The 18,236-nt window shown below is 60.1% G+C and overlaps 1 protein-coding gene across 1 annotated transcript in view; it reads right to left on the bottom strand.

The window, feature by feature from the left end:
* The window catches only part of TMEM132E (transmembrane protein 132E), a 179,487-nt gene that overhangs the window by 18,375 nt on the left and 142,876 nt on the right, over positions 1-18,236 (bottom strand). Inside the window, exons 3-5 of the mRNA XM_075013680.1 lie at positions 14,819-14,959; positions 6,129-6,321; positions 4,299-4,442 (exon numbers count right to left, since the gene is read on the bottom strand). Of these exons, the coding sequence (XP_074869781.1) occupies positions 4,299-4,442; positions 6,129-6,321; positions 14,819-14,959 (478 nt within the window). The remainder of the gene's footprint in view (positions 1-4,298; positions 4,443-6,128; positions 6,322-14,818; positions 14,960-18,236) is intronic.

The following is an 18,236-nucleotide window of genomic DNA, read 5'->3' as shown; positions in this document are numbered from 1 at the left end:
ATGCCCTGTTCTCCAGACGCTCTCGCGACAGCCGGGGCTGCGGCACGCAGGCTGCGGAGCGTTCGGCTCCAGAGACCCAGGGAACAAGCCAGGCAGTGTCCTTGCCTGGGGGGGAGGCTGCCCAGTACTTACTGCACTTGCCTGGGAGGTGGCCGGTTCAGGTACCACACCTGCCACTGCCACAGCTCCTTGAGCCACGCCTCGGGGGGCAGCTCCGTGGCAACCCTCCGCTGGGGTAAATCGCCATAGAGCCACGGGCCAGATCCCCTGCTGGGGAAAATCACCATAGAGCCACGGGCCAGATCCCCTGCTGGGGAAAATCACCATAGAGCCACGGGCCAGATCCCCTGCTGGGGTAAATCGCCATCGAGCCACGGGCCAGATCCCCTGCTGGGGTAAATCGCCATCGAGCCACGGGCCAGATCCCCTGCTGGGGAAAATCACCATAGAGCCATGGGCCAGATCCCCTGCTGGGGAAAATCACCATAGAGCCACGGGCCAGATCCCCTGCTGGGGTAAATCGCCATAGAGCCACGGGCCAGATCCCCTGCTGGGGTAAATCGCCATAGAGCCACGGGCCAGATCCCCTGCTGGGGTAAATCGCCATAGAGCCACGGGCCAGATCCCCTGCTGGGGAAAATCACCATAGAGCCACGGGCCAGATCCCCTGCTGGGGAAAATCACCATAGAGCCACGGGCCAGAACACCCGCTGGGGTAAATCGCCATAGAGCCACGGGCCAGGACACCCGCTGGGGTAAATTGCCATCGAGCCACGGGCCAGATCCCCTGCTGGGGTAAATCGCCATAGAGCCACGGGCCAGATCCCCCGCTGGGGTAAATCGCCATAGAGCCACGGGCCAGATCCCCCGCTGGGGTAAATCGCCATGGGCCAGATCCTGCCACTGCGGTAAATCACAATAGCTCAGGCTCCAGCCATTGAAACACAAGTGCAGGGCTCCCCGCACCAGCTTACCCATCCGAACCCGAGGGCACACTTTGGAAAATTTGCCCTGCTGCTCCCTGGCACTTGCTGTCCAGGCTGCCGGGTAAACACGTGGCCTAGGTCTGCCCTGCGCTGCACCCCAGAAGTAGCTGCATGGCAGTGAGGCGCCATACCTGGCATTTGGGAAGCACTGTGGGAGCCCTTGGCCATGACCGCTGCCGGCTGAGATGTCCCCAGCTCCTCGAACCACCCCAGGCTGCTATGCGTGCTGCAAGGTGCAGGTGCTGGAGCCACCTGCTGTAAAGAGGGGACTCACCACGCCCAGATCTGCTTTTCAGCTTCAGCGCCGGGGACTGGCGTGACGTTACTGGATTTTAAGATGAACGTGCTGCGACCGCCATCCTAGGTCTGCACCAAACTCACACCAAGAGGAGTTTGGCTGTGAGGATGGCTGGCTGATTGCCTGAAAAGGACATGGACGTGCGATCTGCTCATGGGACAGGCTCCCTCTCAACATGCTTCCACCCAGGGAGAACAACGCAGTTCCCTCCGCATGGGCAAGGGGATAAAGAGGACCCCGAGGTTCCCCCATCTTTGTCTTCACTCCAGCTCATCACTTCAGGAGCATCTCTGCTATGAACGGAGCCTGGAAGGATCGCTGACCTGGCCTAACAGAGGACGTACTCCAGAGACTTTTCACACAGCCGCCTATTCCATCTGCTGCAGTCTGCATCAAGAGCATTGTGGCTGGGGCATGTGATCTGATTGCGACCAAGGATGAGGAAACTGGAGAGGGAACGACGAGGGGGGAAACCAGCCGGAATGTCTCCTGGCTGGGTTTTGTAGAGGAGTCCAAGGGAGTCAGGCACGCGCCTTCCCCGTGCCAGGCTGCTCCATGCTCAGGATTCCCCAGCACTGGAACCCCGCTTTGTCAGTCACAGTCGCGGACCCCACGGAGGAGAGCAAAGGCTGCAGTGCCTGGAGGTCCCTTCCCTGCGTCCAAGCAGTGGCGCCGCTTGCTGGGTCAGCCCAGAGGTGATTGGGCTAAAGGAGCAAACCCTTCTCCGACGGCCGTCAGGTCATCCATCACCAAAGGTGCAGAGGGGAGCAGAGGGGGAGTGGAGCAACCATGGGACAGCCCCACTCAGCGGGGTGAGTGAGGGAGCTGCAGCAATCCAGGGAGACTGGCCCCCCACCAATCCGCCAGCCCACGGCCCAGAGAGGAGCCCACGCCCAAGCCCCGGCCTCCAGCCCCAATGGAACGGGCCCCAGAAGGGTGCCAAGGAGCAGCTGTGTAGCCGATGGAGAGCAACTGGCGCTGTGCTCTGGAGGGCCCGGGCTCTTCATTTACCCACAGGCTACGTCTACACGTGAAGCCTACATCGAAGTAGCCTATTTCGATGTGGCGACATTGAAATAGGCTATTTCGATGAATAACGTGTACACGTCCTCCAGGGCTGGCAACGTCAATGTTCAACATCGACGTTGCGCAGCACCACATCGAAATAGGCGCTGCAAGGGAACGTCTACACGCCACAGTAGCACACATTGAAATAAGGGTGCCAGGCACAGCTGCAGACAGGGTCACAGGGCGGACTCAACAGCCAGCTGCTCCCTTAAAGGGCCCCTCCCAGACACAGTTGCACTAAACACCACAAGATCCACAGAGCCGACAACGAGTTGCAGACCCTGTGCATGCAGCATGAATCCCCCGCTGCAGCAGCAGCAGCCAGAAGCCCTGGGCTAAGGGCTGCTGCCCACGGTGACCATAGAGCCCCGCAGGGGCTGGAGAGAGAGCGTCTCTCAACCCCCCAGCTGATGGCCGCCATGGAGGACCCCACAATTTCGACGTTGCGGGACGCGGATCGTCTACACGGTCCCTACTTCGACGTTGAATGTCGAAGTAGGGCGCTATTCTGATCCCCTCATGAGGTTAGCGACTTCGACGTCTCGCCGCCTAACGTCGAAGTTAACTTCGAAATAGCGCCCGACGCGTGTAGCCACGACGGGCGCTATTTTGAAGTTAGTGCCGCTACTTCGAAGTAGCATGCACGTGTAGACACAGCTACAGGGAGCAATCTGCTAGCAGGAGGAGCCCCTGGCCCGGACGGGCACCTCCCGCCTTCAGGCTGGGGCGACACTCACAGGTGCAAGCGACACTACAACCATGACCCCACATTCACAGAGGTTCCTGGGGGTCCTTGCTCCACCCTCGCTGCACAGGGCTGACCGGACAGTCACAGAGGCTAAGGCCAGAAGGGGCCACCACAGCATCCACTAACCTGACCCCCGATATCTCCCGGGCCACCAGCCCCACACACCGAATGCAGCCGCTGGATCAATGTGTTACAACCCCCAGGAGAGCAACGCAATCCATCGACCAACTGCCTCTGGCTTCTCCTCCTCTCCTCTCTCCTTCCCCAGAGTCGCCTCCCCTCTGGGGCGCCCCGCTGGGGCCCCACACGCTGCAGACTCCCCCCTCTTCCAGAGGTTCTGGAGGAGCGAGAACTTGCAACTTCATTGCTCGTAACTTCCCCCAGGCAATTGTGCCGGCCCCAGCTCAGCCGCTGGCCTGGGGGCTCCACCAGTCACCTCCGGAGCTAACAGCATGAGCTGCTATGGCTGGAGCATGTGAGGTGCATCTCCTGGCAGGATTGGGCCCAGACAGGGACGGTAACACACGCTGACCGGGGCACCCAAGGGGGCTTAACTGGTGACCAGAGCAGAAGGGCTGGCTAAGCCCCGGCATGGTGCCTTCTCGCCACTTCATTCTGAGTCACAAGGACAAGAGAAAGTCTGTCTGGGCTCTTCCCTGCCCAGCACATGCCTCCTTTGCTGGTCTGCAAAGGGAGCGGGCAACAAAGCCCGAGAACGGCACGGTGGGCAATCAAGTTCCCATTCCAGCTCCCAAAGAGCAGGCAGGTTGGTCCCTGCTCTGGCTCCTCAGATCCCAGAGATGAGTCTGCACAGGGGGAGGAACGGGTCGGAGGGGGGGATTCCCTCTCAAATCTCGCAGGGACGTGCTCTGCTGCCGTCACTGCCGCAAAGGAAAGATGCGCCAGGAAAGATGCCAGGTGTTCCGAGTGCGGGGCGGGGCAGGGAGCGTGTGCTGGCCTGTGCATGGGAGTGGCCGTGCGGGTCAGGGTGCTTATCTGTACGCCCAGTGGGCTCCCGGGGCAGTAGCTCTGGTGGGTGGGAGAACCGGAGTGAAAGCAGGAGGGCTTTGGGTGGGATTGAGGGGGTGCGGAGTGGGCTGGGGCTGGCTGGGACAAGGGCCAACGGCAGAGGCCCACAGAGCACATGGCTCCAGGATGCTTTGTCCCCTCCCTGCCCAGGTGGTCGCACCAGGCCCACCTTGATGATGTCCTCATTGGTGGACTTGCACTCGGCCATGCCCGAAACATCCGTGACGCCGCCGGTCATCTCGATGGCAATGACCTTCACGGGGATGGCCACCGTCCGGCCCGTCAGGATGGCCGTGTTGATGATCTCTGTGTCCTGCAAGGCAACGGACCACTGCGTTAGTGCCCGGCTCCCATTCTTCGTTCCCCCGCGTCCCCGCACAGCTGGCGCGCTGGAAGGAATGGACCCCAGGGACGTGCGTGTGGTGTGCCGGTAACCCAGGAGGGGAGCTCTCCCTGCGGCGGCCGCACACCGCCCCATGTCTGGCGCTGTGCAGCAGGTTGGCTGACTCAGTAGGGAATGATCTCTTCTGTGAGTTCGCCCTGCACCCGCCACCTGGCACTGTGCTGGCGAACACGGTGGCCCTGGTGTGTTATAACGCCCTGTCACAAGCCAACCCTGCCCGCTCCCAGCCATGGCATCTGGAGCCCTCCCCCCCCCGAAACCGTCCGGCACTTGCCCGCTCTTAAAAATTTGAAAGCATACGAGCCGTGCGGGGGAAGGGAGAGCGAGTCTGATTGCAAACTGGTTAATTCTGCGGCCGGTGGAAGCCGAGAGAGAGGTGAACTTGGCTGCCTGGGAGAGGGTTGGCGGCGGCAGAGGTGGAGGCGAGGCACAGAGGAAACCTTTCGCGGAAATGAAATGGCAGGAAAGCTCATCTGCCGCGCTGGCTGCGTGCGAGGCGGTGCTCTTTGCTGGAGGGGTAGCTGGGTTGCTGATGTCCTCCGGCCGGTCGCGGAGGCGCAGGAGTGTTTTGAGTGCCAGACAGAGACTCTCTTCGACTAAGCGCCCAAAGGGCTGGAAAAGCCCCTTCTTGCCGCGCTCAGTTACACCAGGCACGAGGGGCAGGGCAGATTCACACCCTCCTCTCCCAGCCCCGGGCAGCACTGCCGCTGTGTAGACGCCTTGGCTCAGGCTGCAGGCTGGGCTCTGCGCCCCCTCATGGATGGGGATACCAAGGCTTGGCCCTGATCTTGGTGACAATCTGGAGCGGCTCCAGTGGGGTTACTGGTGAGAATGGGAGCGGAGCCAAACGGAAAGTGCCCTCCTGGGAGGGAGAGCAGTTGAGTGGCTTAGAGTCAGGACTCCTGGGTTCCGCTCTGGGCTCTGTGCGACATGACCAAGCAGCCGTAGCAGGGTTGTGTTCCCAGGCCCGCTGCTGGCTCCTCTGGTGTGACCCACAGAGAATCACGGCACGCTCAGTGCCTCAGTTTCCCCCTCCAATAACAGGCGGCTGTCAAGAAGCAGCAGCACAGCCGGGACGCTGCCCTTCAGGATACCTGAGCTCAGGGTGCCTAAGGGCCAGCTCTGCGTGGGTGCACCTCATGGCCTTGGGTCAGCCCCACCTGTGGGTGGTCAGCCCAGGCATAGCGGCCTGACATGCTGGGCTGCTGGTGTAGAGCCCTGACCCCTGCCGGAGCCCTAGTGAGCTGTGTCTGGCTTCTCTGAGCAGCAGTGTGGGGACTGCAGCTGGCTGGATACGCCTCTCCCCCCAGACCCCCTCACACTGTTCCATTGGAAGCAGGTGAGTGCCAGGCCCAGGCCAAATGCCCAGCAGCTGGCAGGGCCCAACCAGACTGCCCCAGCCTGAGGCAGCTGTTCACACCAGGGCTGTGCAAGCGTGCGCTGGCGGCACAGCCCGAGGTGTGTGGTTCGTTCCGTGCCTGTGACTGGGGGCTGGGCGTGCGTGTGCGCGGGAAAAGGGGGCGCTGTGCTGGGGGTTTACACTGCCCACGCGTGAGAGGCTGCCTAGTTTGGGAGGATCCGTCCAGGCTCACTCACCATGGCCAGGGGCACGATGGCATGGATGTCCCGCTGGATGACCGTCAGCTCCGTCACCACCTTCTCCAGGTCAGGCGGCGGGTTGCGGCCCCGGTAGTCGATGTGCCACAGGATGCGCCGTGTCACCGACTGGCTGGTGAAGTTCTCCATCTCAAAGTCCAGCTGCACGATCTCGTGGGAGGCATCGCCGTCCCTGCGCGGAGACAGAGGTGCAGGAGGAAATCTGAGGGCTGGACCCCAGGGCTGGGGGCTTTGTCCCCATCCTCGTGCAAAAAGCCAGCAGACCTGACGAGAGAGGAAACCATCCAGAGCTCCCAGAAGCTCCAGAAAGGCCCCAGGACTCTTGTAGATCTTGGAAGGATGCTACAGAACTCTTTGGCAGGGAGAGAACTCGCTCCTGCCCCACCCGAATTCTCCGTCAGTCCCACGCAATGGGATCCCCCAGGGTGCTTCTTGACTACACTAGCACAAGCCAAAGGAGCTGACAGAGGCAAGTTGTGCAGCAGTCCTGGGGGCAGCCAACATGTGAGAATGAATGACTCGCCAGCAAGGGGTGACCCAGGCACTGCCCTGGGCATGGGGCACCATCGGGATTTATCTCTCTACTCTGCTCCTGGCCTTTCGGCTTCAGTTTATTTCCTGAAAGTCTCCCGGCAGGGCCAGAGGCAGAGATACGAGGAGGCTCCCGGCATCAGAGCAGTTTAGCTTTGTACGCCAGGAAGGGCCCCATGGCCCAGCTCTCTGCCTTGCTGTGTGCTTAATAACAGAGATCGTGTTCCATCCGTGGGGAAACCGAGGCCCAAAGGGGGAGAGGTCACTTGCCCACGATCACCTAGCAGAGCTGGGAATAAGACTCCACCTTCGTGAGTCCCCATAAAGCACGGTACCCATTAGGCAAGACTGCCCCCTCCCCGTTTGCTTAACTTGGTGTCTGTTCACAGCAAGCTCAGAGGAACCTAGGAGTGGCCAGTGCATCACTCGGTGGCTGGGCCAGGGCTGGCAGAGGAAGGTGCCAGCATCAGTGCACAGTCATGGAACGATCTGCCCTAAGGGACATTCCCACTGCTCAGCGGGATGCTCACTTGAACCCTGCCTATCCTGTGGAAATGTTCCAGATCCAGCCAAACCTTTTCAGAAGAACAGGGACTGCCACACCATCCAGTATCTGGGGCCCTTCCCCCTCACCTCTGCGGCGTTCCACTTGGTTGCTACCTTCCACCCCAGAGGCGGCGGCATTCCCCTGGTTTGCGTACAAAAATGCTCCTCCCAATGCACCCCACTACGCCGTTCTTGGCTACAAGGGCACACGGTTAGCTCAGATCCAGCTTCTCACCCACTGTCACCCCCAGGTCCTTCTCTGCAGAACCGCTGCTTAGCCAGTCGGTTCCCAGCCTGTCACGGTGATTGGGATTCTTCCATCCAAAGTGCGTTTCTCCTTGTTGAACCTCAGCGGGGTTCTTTTGGCCCAGTCCTCCAATTTGTCTCCCCTCCCCCCTAGTTTAGCATCACCCACACATTTGCTGAGGGTGCCATCCATCCCCTCACCCCGGTCATTAATAAACATGCGCTCGGCCAGTGAAGTAGGAGAGCTGAGTTTCAACCACTCCCCTTATCGGGATCCTCCCATCATCCACAGCTGTCCAGCCCTTTTTGGAAAACACGCTGAGCTCTTGGTCTCAGCACAACTTACTGTGGCAATGAGTTCCACAAGTTACTTGTATTAAAAAGCATGTCCTTTTACCCATACACATTTTCTTCTTGTCATCAAACATCCCCATCTTTGAGTTATGAGCCAGGGCAGTTATGAGCTCCGGACTTCCCTTCTCCACAATATTCATTACTTCAGAGAGCTCTGCCACGCTCTTCCTCTCCTGGCCTAGCCCCACCACTGCTGCGTTCAGCCACAGGAGGCCACGCGGAAGATGCGGCCCAAGGATGAGTGGATCCATCCACTGCACCAGGTGGGTAGTGCCGGCAGAACCAGGAAGTGAAACTAACTAGGCTCTGAAGTGACTTCCCAACCTATTGGAAGGGGAAGTGGAAACCAGATCCCAAGTGGGGGAAAAGTCAGGAAGATTTTGGAACTGGCTCCCAGGCTAACAATCTCAGGGGCGGCAGGTGCGTGTTTTATATCTGCATGCGAGTTTTAATCTGGCATTGTCCCTCTCCTAGAGAAATAATTAACACCTAAGGTCTATGTGGGCTGCAGCAAGTGAGCACTTGATTTCTCATTGTGTAACGTTTATTGAGAAAGCGCCGTTATCTGGGGATGTTTTACACGGCCAACCCCACTCCTATAAATATACAATGAACAAAAGCAGGAAAATATGGGTGGAAGCTGCCTGTTCTCAGCTCCCAGACGCCTGCCATCCTGCGTCCACGGCTCCCTGGTACCTGCCTGTGCTCTCGCCCAGCCTGGGGTATGATTTTCCCTCTGTGATTGGCGGAGTTCAACCCTCTGGGCCCCAGCGTGCCTGCAGCTAGCAGAGGGAAGGGACACCCCCTCACAGAGCGCTTGTCCCATCTCCCGCAGGGAGATGCTGCGGTGGGAATACCCACGATGCTGTGTACCAGTCCCTACCGCACCTCCTTCCAGGAGCGCGTGGGGCGGGAGTGACTGCACCTCCCGTTTCCCACGGCACCCTCCGCAGGGAGACGCCCTGGAGTGCAGCCTCAGACCGGCTTCAACTGTCAAGGCACATTCCGTCCTTTGATGCTGAAGTCCCAGAGGGGAACCGGGCTGAAGTTGTTTACACTTTCCATTCCACTCCTATTTGGTCAAGTTGTTCTAAAAGGTGATTGTAATCGCTTTAAATTCATCTCCCATCTTTAACCTTTCCAGGCACAATTGAATCTGCATGGGGGTGGGGCGGGGAGGGAGTCAGCATCTCGCCTTCCCAGGGCCAGCCTTCCCTCTCGTCGAAAGGAAATATTCGCACTGTGAAACCTCCCCAGCTCCTGGCTATAGCACCACTCGCTCTCTGGCACCTGGGGATTTCCACGGCAGCATGGGCTGCTCCCTTAACCGCCACTGCTCCAACTGCTAAGATCTGCACTCAGCCCAAGGGGTGAGAAGCAGGTAAGGCCCTTTGCATCCCAGTCCCAGCAGCAGGGAGGAGAAGATGATCAGGATTTAGAGCAGTGAAACCCCCTCCCCTAGGTAAGGCTGAGAGGTGGGTGCTAGTCCCCCGGGCTCCCGACGACACAGGCTCAATTGAGGGCTCAGCAAGAACACCAGGAAGGAAGGAGCAGCTGCAAAGGTTTCAATCCCCTAAGCCAGGCTAGAGGGTAAGACAGCCAGGAGAGCTCAAAGGATCTGCCCTGCCCTGTTCAACTGTGCTTCCCTGGAGCCAGTATGTTCCCATCCCCACTGGAGTCGGGGGGCTGGGTTCAGGGACCATCTGCTCCCTGCAAAAGTCTGACCTTGCAGAATCTATTTTCGTTCCAAACCAGAAGAAAAGTTTAAAAATCAAACTCGCCTAGGCTGGAGCTTCTGCAAAACTACACCATGTGGCCCTTGCCTGGGTCCACAGGGCCAATCTCCGGCGCGCTGGAAAAGGCTGCCTTGGGGGATGCTAACCGCCGGTGAAAATGGCAGCAATCTGCTGAGGGACCTGATCCTTTCCTGCCCACTCCCTGAACAGCCCGGCACCCTCATGCCCAGCAAGGGGAGCCAGGACTTGGCAGCATTGAACAGCTCCAGCCAGTGTCCAAACGAGAGCGGCTGGTGGCTCTCATGTCTCAGTGTCCTCTCTAGCCTTCAGGACTTGCACAGCCAGAGATCCTGGAGGACAGCTCTCCCGCGGGCGTGAATCAGCACTGCCCTGCTGAAATCCACAGGACTCAGCCCATTCACACTCTGTGACCAATGCCGGGGCTCTTGGCACGGGGGTGAGCTGGGGGTGCGCGATACAGGCTAATGACCAGGCTGCCTGGGAGCTGTCCTACGCCAGCACCTATGGCTGCCGCGGGCGCAGAGTTATGCCACTGCAGCCTTGTCTGGTTATGCTGTGAGCTCGTTGGGACTGTGGGTATGTGCAGCACCTGGCGCGTGCCTGGGACCTGCAGGCACTGCTCTAACAGATTTCCCGCTCAGCGTTCTCCTGCATTTAATTTCAATAGCAAAGCTGAGTCTAGCTCAGCTTCTGTGGGGCCTCATGGGAATTGTAGTTCCCGGCACTTTAGCCCTCAGTATCCTCAACAGGCTCTGCTTCCCAGCCAACTGCACTTCCCACGATTGCTCAGTGCTGGAGCAGGAGCCGAGTCGCAGTGCCTCATGGGAACTGTAGTTCCATCCCCCTCATGACCCCTCCACGTGCCCAAGCCTACATCTCCCATGATGTGGTGTGATCTCTCCCTGCGGCGCATCGTGGGAGTCCCGCTTCGTGGTCAGATTTCCCACAGAGCTTTCTCAGCCGTTTCCGTTCCGGCTTTGCCATCTCTGGGCCAGTGACACAAAACACTCTGCGGTTTTGGCCTTTCCCGTTGGATGAATTCAGTGGTTCTCAATCAGTTCCAGCAGAATGCGCCGAACGAGAGGAACTGTCGTTCCCAATGGCTGGCGCGCCGGCCCCCTGCTCGGAGCCAGCCCCATAGGCACTGCCACACAGGGGTGGTGGAGCCTGGGAGACAATGGCGGGGGCTCTGCCTCTGTGTTCCTGCACACCTGGGCAATGCGGGGGAACAAGAACATGATCCAGAGAGCGGGAGCAGCTGTGGTGGTGCTCAGGATCAGGGCGAGTAGTGGAGAGTGGGACCCAGATTGGCTGGAATGAGCCTGGGAGCAGGTGACTGAGCAGCTGCCCTCACTGAGCCTTGGGACCTCCCTTCCTCCGTCCCCACGCCCCAGTCACAGGGCTCTTCTGCCCACCCCCAGACCACTCAGTGCAACACAAAGCCCAGCAGCTGGGACCTGTGAGCAGTTTGCCTCTGGGACCGGATGGCCTAGTGGCAAGGCCCCCTGGCCAGGGCCTGTTGGGTGGGTTCTCAGCCCCCACCCGAGAGTCTATGGGTTGAGTCTCAGGCTTGGCCCCAAGCATCTAGTTCCCCCTTTGGTGGGAGTGGGGGTCCCCAGGTTGGGGGAGGCTCCCCACTCCCAGCAGTACCTGGGGGAGGGTCCTGGGCTGCACCCTCTGGAGGCTGACCTGGGGGGCAGCTCTGGCCTGGGGCCTCCTGCCTCACAGCCAGCTCCTGCCTCTTGGCCAGTCAGCCCCACAGTGAGCTGGCCTCCCTCCCTTTATACCCCTCCAGCCTGACTGGCTGCAGGTGAACCAGGGTGGGGCTGATTGGGCTAACAGGCCTTGTTTAACCCCTGCCTGGCCTGGCCTCCCTCTCACCCTCCTACAGGACCCTTCTTACAGAACCTGTGGCACACACACGGAAACACATCTCCGGCCTTTGGGCACCAGATTAGCTCCTGGATCACCTTGCGCGGGCGCCAGCAGGCCCAAGGGAGAAGCGAGGGCTTCCAGTTCATCTCCGCATTCCTGGTTAGGTTCCAGGTCAGTGAAGAATGGAAGAAAGGGTGATCAGCTGCGAATGGCGCAACTGAAAAATGCCTCTGAATGGTGCATTTGCAAACAGGTCTGAATGACTCACCCAGCTTCCACAGACTGTCATCACAGCCGGGCCCCACCCCACCCATTCATTGATTACTTACATGGCAATTAATAACTTCTTAACATATGTTGCACAGCTGATTTAACTGTTGCTACATTAGCTGGCTCAGTAACCTCCTGGAGGCCGGGCTGTTTTGTTAATGAAAGTCTGTCAGGAGCTGTGTGAATGTGCCATGCTATATTAATGATATTTAATAAATAAGAAATGGCAACAATGATGCTCTTTGTTTCCCACACTGTGAAATCCTTCATCGCTTCCCTATTTAATTATGGAACTCTCTGGGTGTTTAAATAATTCTAGGCAGGAGAAATTTACTAAAGAAATCAGCCAGAGTTCGAGGTACAAATAAACAAGCTTCCACACAACTTGTGTTCAAGCTCAGTCACCTTTGTTTACCAGGGACCGGGCTTTGGAAGCCTACAACACAGAGTCACCTAGTGGCTGATTAATATACTGAAAGTCCACCTCACCGTGGGAAATGTGCATTCCCAGCTCTCTTTTAGCAAACTGTGAAGTACCATTGGACTAGTAACTAAAGCAGATTAAGATCAACAACAGTGGTCAATAGCTCCAACAGACTGAGCCGTGGGGCTGCCCTACACCTACATCTCTGCTTAACTCCATTTGCAGCTTGGCTTTCACTCCACCTTTGAGGCAAATGCCTCTCTCCTGAGCACTGGACTCACCTCCCCTCGAAGTATTCACGTGCTGCTCTTTCAATTAAAAATCCCTCACACCAAACACTTCCCAGGCAGCCCCTGGGAACACACACCAAGGGAAGGAGCTGAACAGAACCAGCCCTCCATGGCCACCTCTGGCCTCCCCTCGCTTCCTGCGGGGAGAGGGGGCGTTGCCAAAGCGTGGTCTGGATTTTGTGCTGCCAAACATACAGGCCAGCTCTGGGGCATTCTCCGGGCCTTCGCTTAGCAGACACGTTTCCTCCTTCCTGTGCAGGACCAGCGTGGGAGTGACTGGTGCAGGCAGAAGATGCTTCCTTGCACGCGAGAGGCAGAGGCTTCGGGTTTTTGGAGCGACAGCTCGAGGCTCTAGGCCTGGCCCCGTGGAATTAATTCGGAGCAGAGAAGAAGGATCAGCACCACCCTGGTCATGCAGCTGAACTCTTTGGAGTCTGTGCCAAGCTGCTGCCGCTCCTCCTTCACTCCTAGGGGCACATGGCTTTGCACTTGCCTGGTCCGTGTCTCCTTGTGCCACCATGAGCTCTCCAGCTCTGCATTCAGCCAGCTGCCATCCCCTCCAGCTCTGGCACCGTCCTCGACCAAGGTGACCCCAGCCGACGCGGCCCCGGAGAAAGAGGAAACCAGAGTACAGCTGCTCTGGTTAAGCCTGGACCAGGCTGATTAGCAGCAAGTGCCCGGATCTCCACCTCCTGCATGGAGGAAAGAGCCTGTGGAACCCCAGGGGACAGGGATCGGAAAACTCCCACCACCCTGAGCTACCCTGAACTGCCACTCCGCACACCTTGGGGATTTGTTGGGGATTTGTCCACAAGCCAGTCCTTTTGCCACACGGCCTCCCACCCAGGACAGCTGCCGAGCCCCAGGTGACCCAGAGGACAGACCGGCAGCGTCACGTCCCTGCAACTCAGCGTGACTCTGCAGAGCGGCTCGTCCCTACCTGCGCCTCAGAAATTACAGCTTCTTCATAGAAACACCGCCTCCAGCCACCTGCCTGTGCAGTGGGGCACAAGACCTCCTCACAGGGGAGCTGGGCCCTGGGGCCCGAGTCAGCATGTGCCCTCTTACACACACACACCTCTCCTGGCTGGGCAGGCCCAGGAACGGGTGAGCCAGTCCTTGCTTTAGCTTCGCAAGGACCCAGCCGCGGAGACAGAGGCTGGACTGGGCAAACCCGGAGCAGCCCCGATCCCTGCCTGTCCCCCCAGGCAGGCGGTAATCCCGGAGAAGGTGCTCTCCGAAGGGGGAACCTGGGTCCCCAGCCACACGTGCCCCACCCTGCTGTGACCTGCTCCCTGGAGTCCCCCGTACTGCCTGCCCCTCCAGCTGGCACTTGGGAGCACCTGAGGCTCCTGTCCCGCAGGCTGTCGCGTTCCTGGGGCTCAGGGTCCCCTCGCAGAAGCAGACGCCCCTCCCCACCCACTTGTCAACAGCTGGGATGCAGGCGAATCCACTGGGGGGTCTGAACAGAACCCACTGGGCGTCTTGTCTCCCGGCCCAGGGCTCTCCATGGGCCCTGCAGGGTGGTGCTGGGTGAGGGGCTCCAGACGCAATCCCCCCCGGCTGGCCGTCCTCTCACCCCTGCCCCGGGAACGAAGGGGCAGCGCCCACCACCAGCGCTGTGTCGGGCAGCTCAGCCCTGGCTCTGCGAAACCAGCCCAGCAGCCATCCCAACCCAGGCGTGTGCCTGTCCCGAGCTGGCCCCGCGCCCCTCGGAGCAGACGGCCTCTTCCTGGAAACACACAGCTTTGCCGGCACACGACCCGCGGCTGCCAGCACCCACCCACCCCGCGGGCGACTGCCTGGGCTGGCAGGAGCTTCTCTAAGGGGCTCGGTGCTCTGCTCTGGGCGTCTCAGCCGTCTCTGGCAGCAGCGGGGAGACAGGCCACCCGAGCCAGGCAGGCAAAGCCCCCGGGCAGGATCTGCCTGGCTCTCCAGGGCAGCGTGCAGTGCCCAGACCAGGTATCACTGGGCGGACAATCACCCCCTCCCTCCCAGTCTCCTAAGGCTCGTCTGGCTGCTGGGGGGGTACTCCTTTCCTCCCCCTACATCAGCTTGTCTAGCCATCAGCAAGAGACCTGAGATCCCCGGGGACGGGTCCCTGCTGGGTCAGGGGGTTGGGGGCGGGGGGATCCTGGGCCGAGGGGACAGGTCTCTGCTGGGTCGGGATGGAGGGGGGGGATCCCTGCTGGGTCACGAGGGAGATCCTGGGCCCAAGGGACAGGTCCCTGATGGGTCGGGGTGGGGGGAATCCTGGGCTCGGGGGCCGGGTCTCTGCTGGGTCGGTGGCTGGTGGATCCTGGGCCCCGGGGACGTCCGTTCCCTCGCAGCTCGGGGCACAGGCGCCTGGGCAGAAGGAGGCGGCGTGGCGCTCACCTGGGCCGCGCGCTGTCTACCTTGGCCACGTCGACCGTGGCGGTGGAGTGCTTCCCGCCCGTCGTCAGCTCCGAGTTCACCAGCCACTGCAGGTTCCGGGACCTGGTGGTGAGGAGGTTGACGCCTTTCTTGGCCTTCACCCTGCAGGGCAGGAGAGGGGAGCAAGGCTCATGTCCGCACGGCCACCTGCCCACACCCGGGCGCCCCCAGCCTGGCCTCCCTCCCTCAGGGAGCAGCACCCAGCTGGGGATGGCTCAGTGTCCACACAGCACTAGCCCGGCCCTCCAGAAAGAGGGACATTGGGCAAGTCTCCGCGCTGCTCTCTGCCTCAGTTTCCCCACTGGCAGATGGGCTAAGACTGCCTTCCACCAGTGGTCTGAGGGGTAAGTTACTCAGCGCCCAGCAAAGCAGCTCGAGTCCGGCCCCGCCCGGCCAGGCCTGCAGGCAGCTCGTTCTGCATTGCTCAGCTCTGCAGGGGCGCCGTCCCAGGGGTGGCCCTGGCATCACCCTGGCTCCAGAGCTTCCTGCATCGGTCCTCATCTTGCACTTGTGCTGGAGAAGGACCGCGATGGCCCAGCTTTGTGTGCGCGTGGTGCCCGGCGCCACGGCAGGGTAGGGGCCAGTTCAGAGCAGCAGCCCAGTGTCAGCGGGTGGGCGGCTGGCAGAAGCAATGGTGGGCGTTCTGGCAGGGAGCCGGGGCGGGAGGAGCTAACCCAATGGGCTGGTTGGTGAGGCTGGCGCAGGCGGCAGGGTGAGACAGTCTGGGCAGCAGCCAGCAGGCACCGGCCAGCTGCTCCCCCGCTTCCTTGTCCCGGTGGTCTGGACAGCCCAGCCGCACTGCATGGCCAAGCCAGGGCCGGGGCCTGGCCGCTGGGAGCCAGCAGGACAGTGGTCGTGGGTGGCACCGGGCGTTTGTTACCACTGCCCATGTGCCAGGCTCAGTCGGCTTTACGACGGTTCCACGCGCCCCCACCGGGCCTATGTACTCCAGTGCTGGACCCACGCCCCGACTCGGAGCACGGAGTGCGGGAACCGGAGCAGAGCGCTGGTCCAGAGCTCCCTAGAGGGCTGCGGGCGTGAGAGGCCGTCCTAGCTGTCCCTCGGGACGCAGCATGCGACTCAGGCCTGTGCTTGGCACGTCCGGGCCTGTCCCCACCACCCGCGCGGCTCTGATCCAGGAGGCTCCGCGTGCTGGGTGGGCAGGCTGGGCCCAGGGAGCTGCAGGGACCGGGCTGGCAGGCACCGCACCTTCTCGCCCCCGGGACTGCACCGAATCCAGCTGCTTTGTTGTAAGGCCACAAATATGGATCACAACCACCCCATTGCCGCAATGCCCACAGCAAGGGATGGAGAGCAGGGGGAGCACATGGCACCATGTGGCTGCCGGCGAGAAAGCCCTCCACCAGCTCGTGCCGAGCACCCGGCAGCGCAGATCGGGGCAGGGCACGGAGCCCTGGAGGCCAGGAGCCTGTTAGCTCACGAGGTGTCTGGAGAGCGCTGGCTGGTTACGCATCCCTGGGTGACAACCCTCTGTGCATCCTCCCAACACCGTATGGCCCCAACCCATCCACCCATCCATCCATCCCTCCATCCATCCATCACCTATCTGTCCACCCGTCCATCTGTCCATCTATCCATCGATCTTCCTATCCCCCATCCATCCCTCCATCCATCCTCCTAGTCTCTCCACATCCCCATCCATCCGTCTGTCCATTCGTCCTCCTAGCCCACCATCCATCCCTCCATCCGTCCGTCCTCCTACCCACCATCCATCCATCCATCACCCCCCACCCCGCATCTATCCTTCCCTCCATCCATCCTCCTAGTCCATCCATATCCCCTGTCCATCCATCCCACACATCCCTCTACCTTCCCTCCCTACATCACGACATACCTCATCTCTCCATCCACCCATCACTACCCTCTCCATCTCTGCCCATCCTTCCCCACCCATCCCCCATCCACACACACTCACCCATCCATCCCCCCATGCATCACCACCCACATTCACCCATCCAGCCACCCTCACGTCCACACTCATCTCTCCATCTACCCATTCACCCCTGCAGGCATGCCCGTCTCTCTGTCCATCTGTCCATCTCTTCATAACTGGAAGGAACGTCAAAAGGTCACGTCCAGCCCTCTGCACTCCTGGCAGGACCAAGCACCATCCCTGACAGGTGTGTGTCTAACCTGCTTTTAAACATCTCCAGTGATGGAGATTCCACAACCTCCCTCAGCAATTTACTCCAGTGCTCAATCACCCTGACCGCCAGGGTGTTCTCCTGATATCCGACCTCACCCTCCTCGCTGCAGTTTCAGCCCATCACCCCTCGTTCAGTCCTCAGGAACTGAGGACGACTTTCCTCCTTACTCCTTGAACAACCTTTTCAGCCAAGGTTGGGCAAGATGCGGCCCGTGAGCTGAAGCCTGATCTGGTTCTCAGCCTGTCCCACCAGGCCCCTGAGGCAGGCTCCTTACCATCATCCTGTGGCCACCCGTCCTGCTGCAGTCGGTCTGCCCCCACCCCAGTGCCGGCTCCTCAGCCTGCCCACAGGTACCCCTCCCCACCAGTGGCCGACTGCTCTGCCCATCCAGCCAGCCCCCTCTGGCCCCACCTGCTCTGGACCCCCAAGCTCCATCCCCGCTCCCTCCTTCCGCAGCTCTCCACACCCCACCCTGCTGGGACTGCCCCTGACCCCCTATGGCCCCCAAGAAGGCCTTGCTCTATGAGCCACGCTGCACCCCCCTCTAATATGCATCCCCAGTGGGGCAGCCCAAGGTTGCCAGCACCAGCGTAGGTTAGCAGGTTCCCAAGGCCAACTTCAGGGGGCATTTGCCAGGCCCGTGGGCTGTGGATGAATGAAAGCTCCATGTCCCCCGTCCCCCAGCACCTGTTATCATAGAATCATAGATCCAAGGGCTGGAAGGGACCTCAGGAGGCCATCCAGTTGAGCCCCCTGCTTCAAACAGGATCAACCCCAACTAAATCATCCCAGCCAGAACTATGTCAAGCTGGAACTTAAACACCTCTCGGGATGGAGATTCCACCACCTCTTTAGGTAACACATTCCAGTGCTTCACCTCCCTCCTGGGGAAATAATTTTTCCTAATATCCAACCTACTCCTCCCACTCTGTAACTTCAGACCATCGCTCCTTGTTCTGCCATCTGTCACCACTGAGAACAGTTTCTCACCCTCCTCTTTAGAGCTCCCCCTCAGTAAATTGAAGGGGGCTATTAAATCACCTCTCAGTCTTCTCTTCTGTAAACTAAACAAGCCCAAATCCCTCAGCCTCTCCTCATAGGTCTTGTGCTCCAGACCCTTCATCATTTTTGTTGCCCTTCGCTGAACCTGCTCCAGCACATCCACATCCTTTTTATACTGGGGGGCCCAAAACTGGACACAGTACTCCAGA

The sequence above is a fragment of the Carettochelys insculpta genome, chromosome 19 (genome assembly GCF_033958435.1).
Source record: "Carettochelys insculpta isolate YL-2023 chromosome 19, ASM3395843v1, whole genome shotgun sequence".
Classification (NCBI taxonomy): Eukaryota; Metazoa; Chordata; order Testudines; family Carettochelyidae; genus Carettochelys; species Carettochelys insculpta.
The sequence above is the reverse complement of the archived record's forward strand: the minus strand, read 5'-3'. Positions and strand labels throughout refer to the sequence as shown.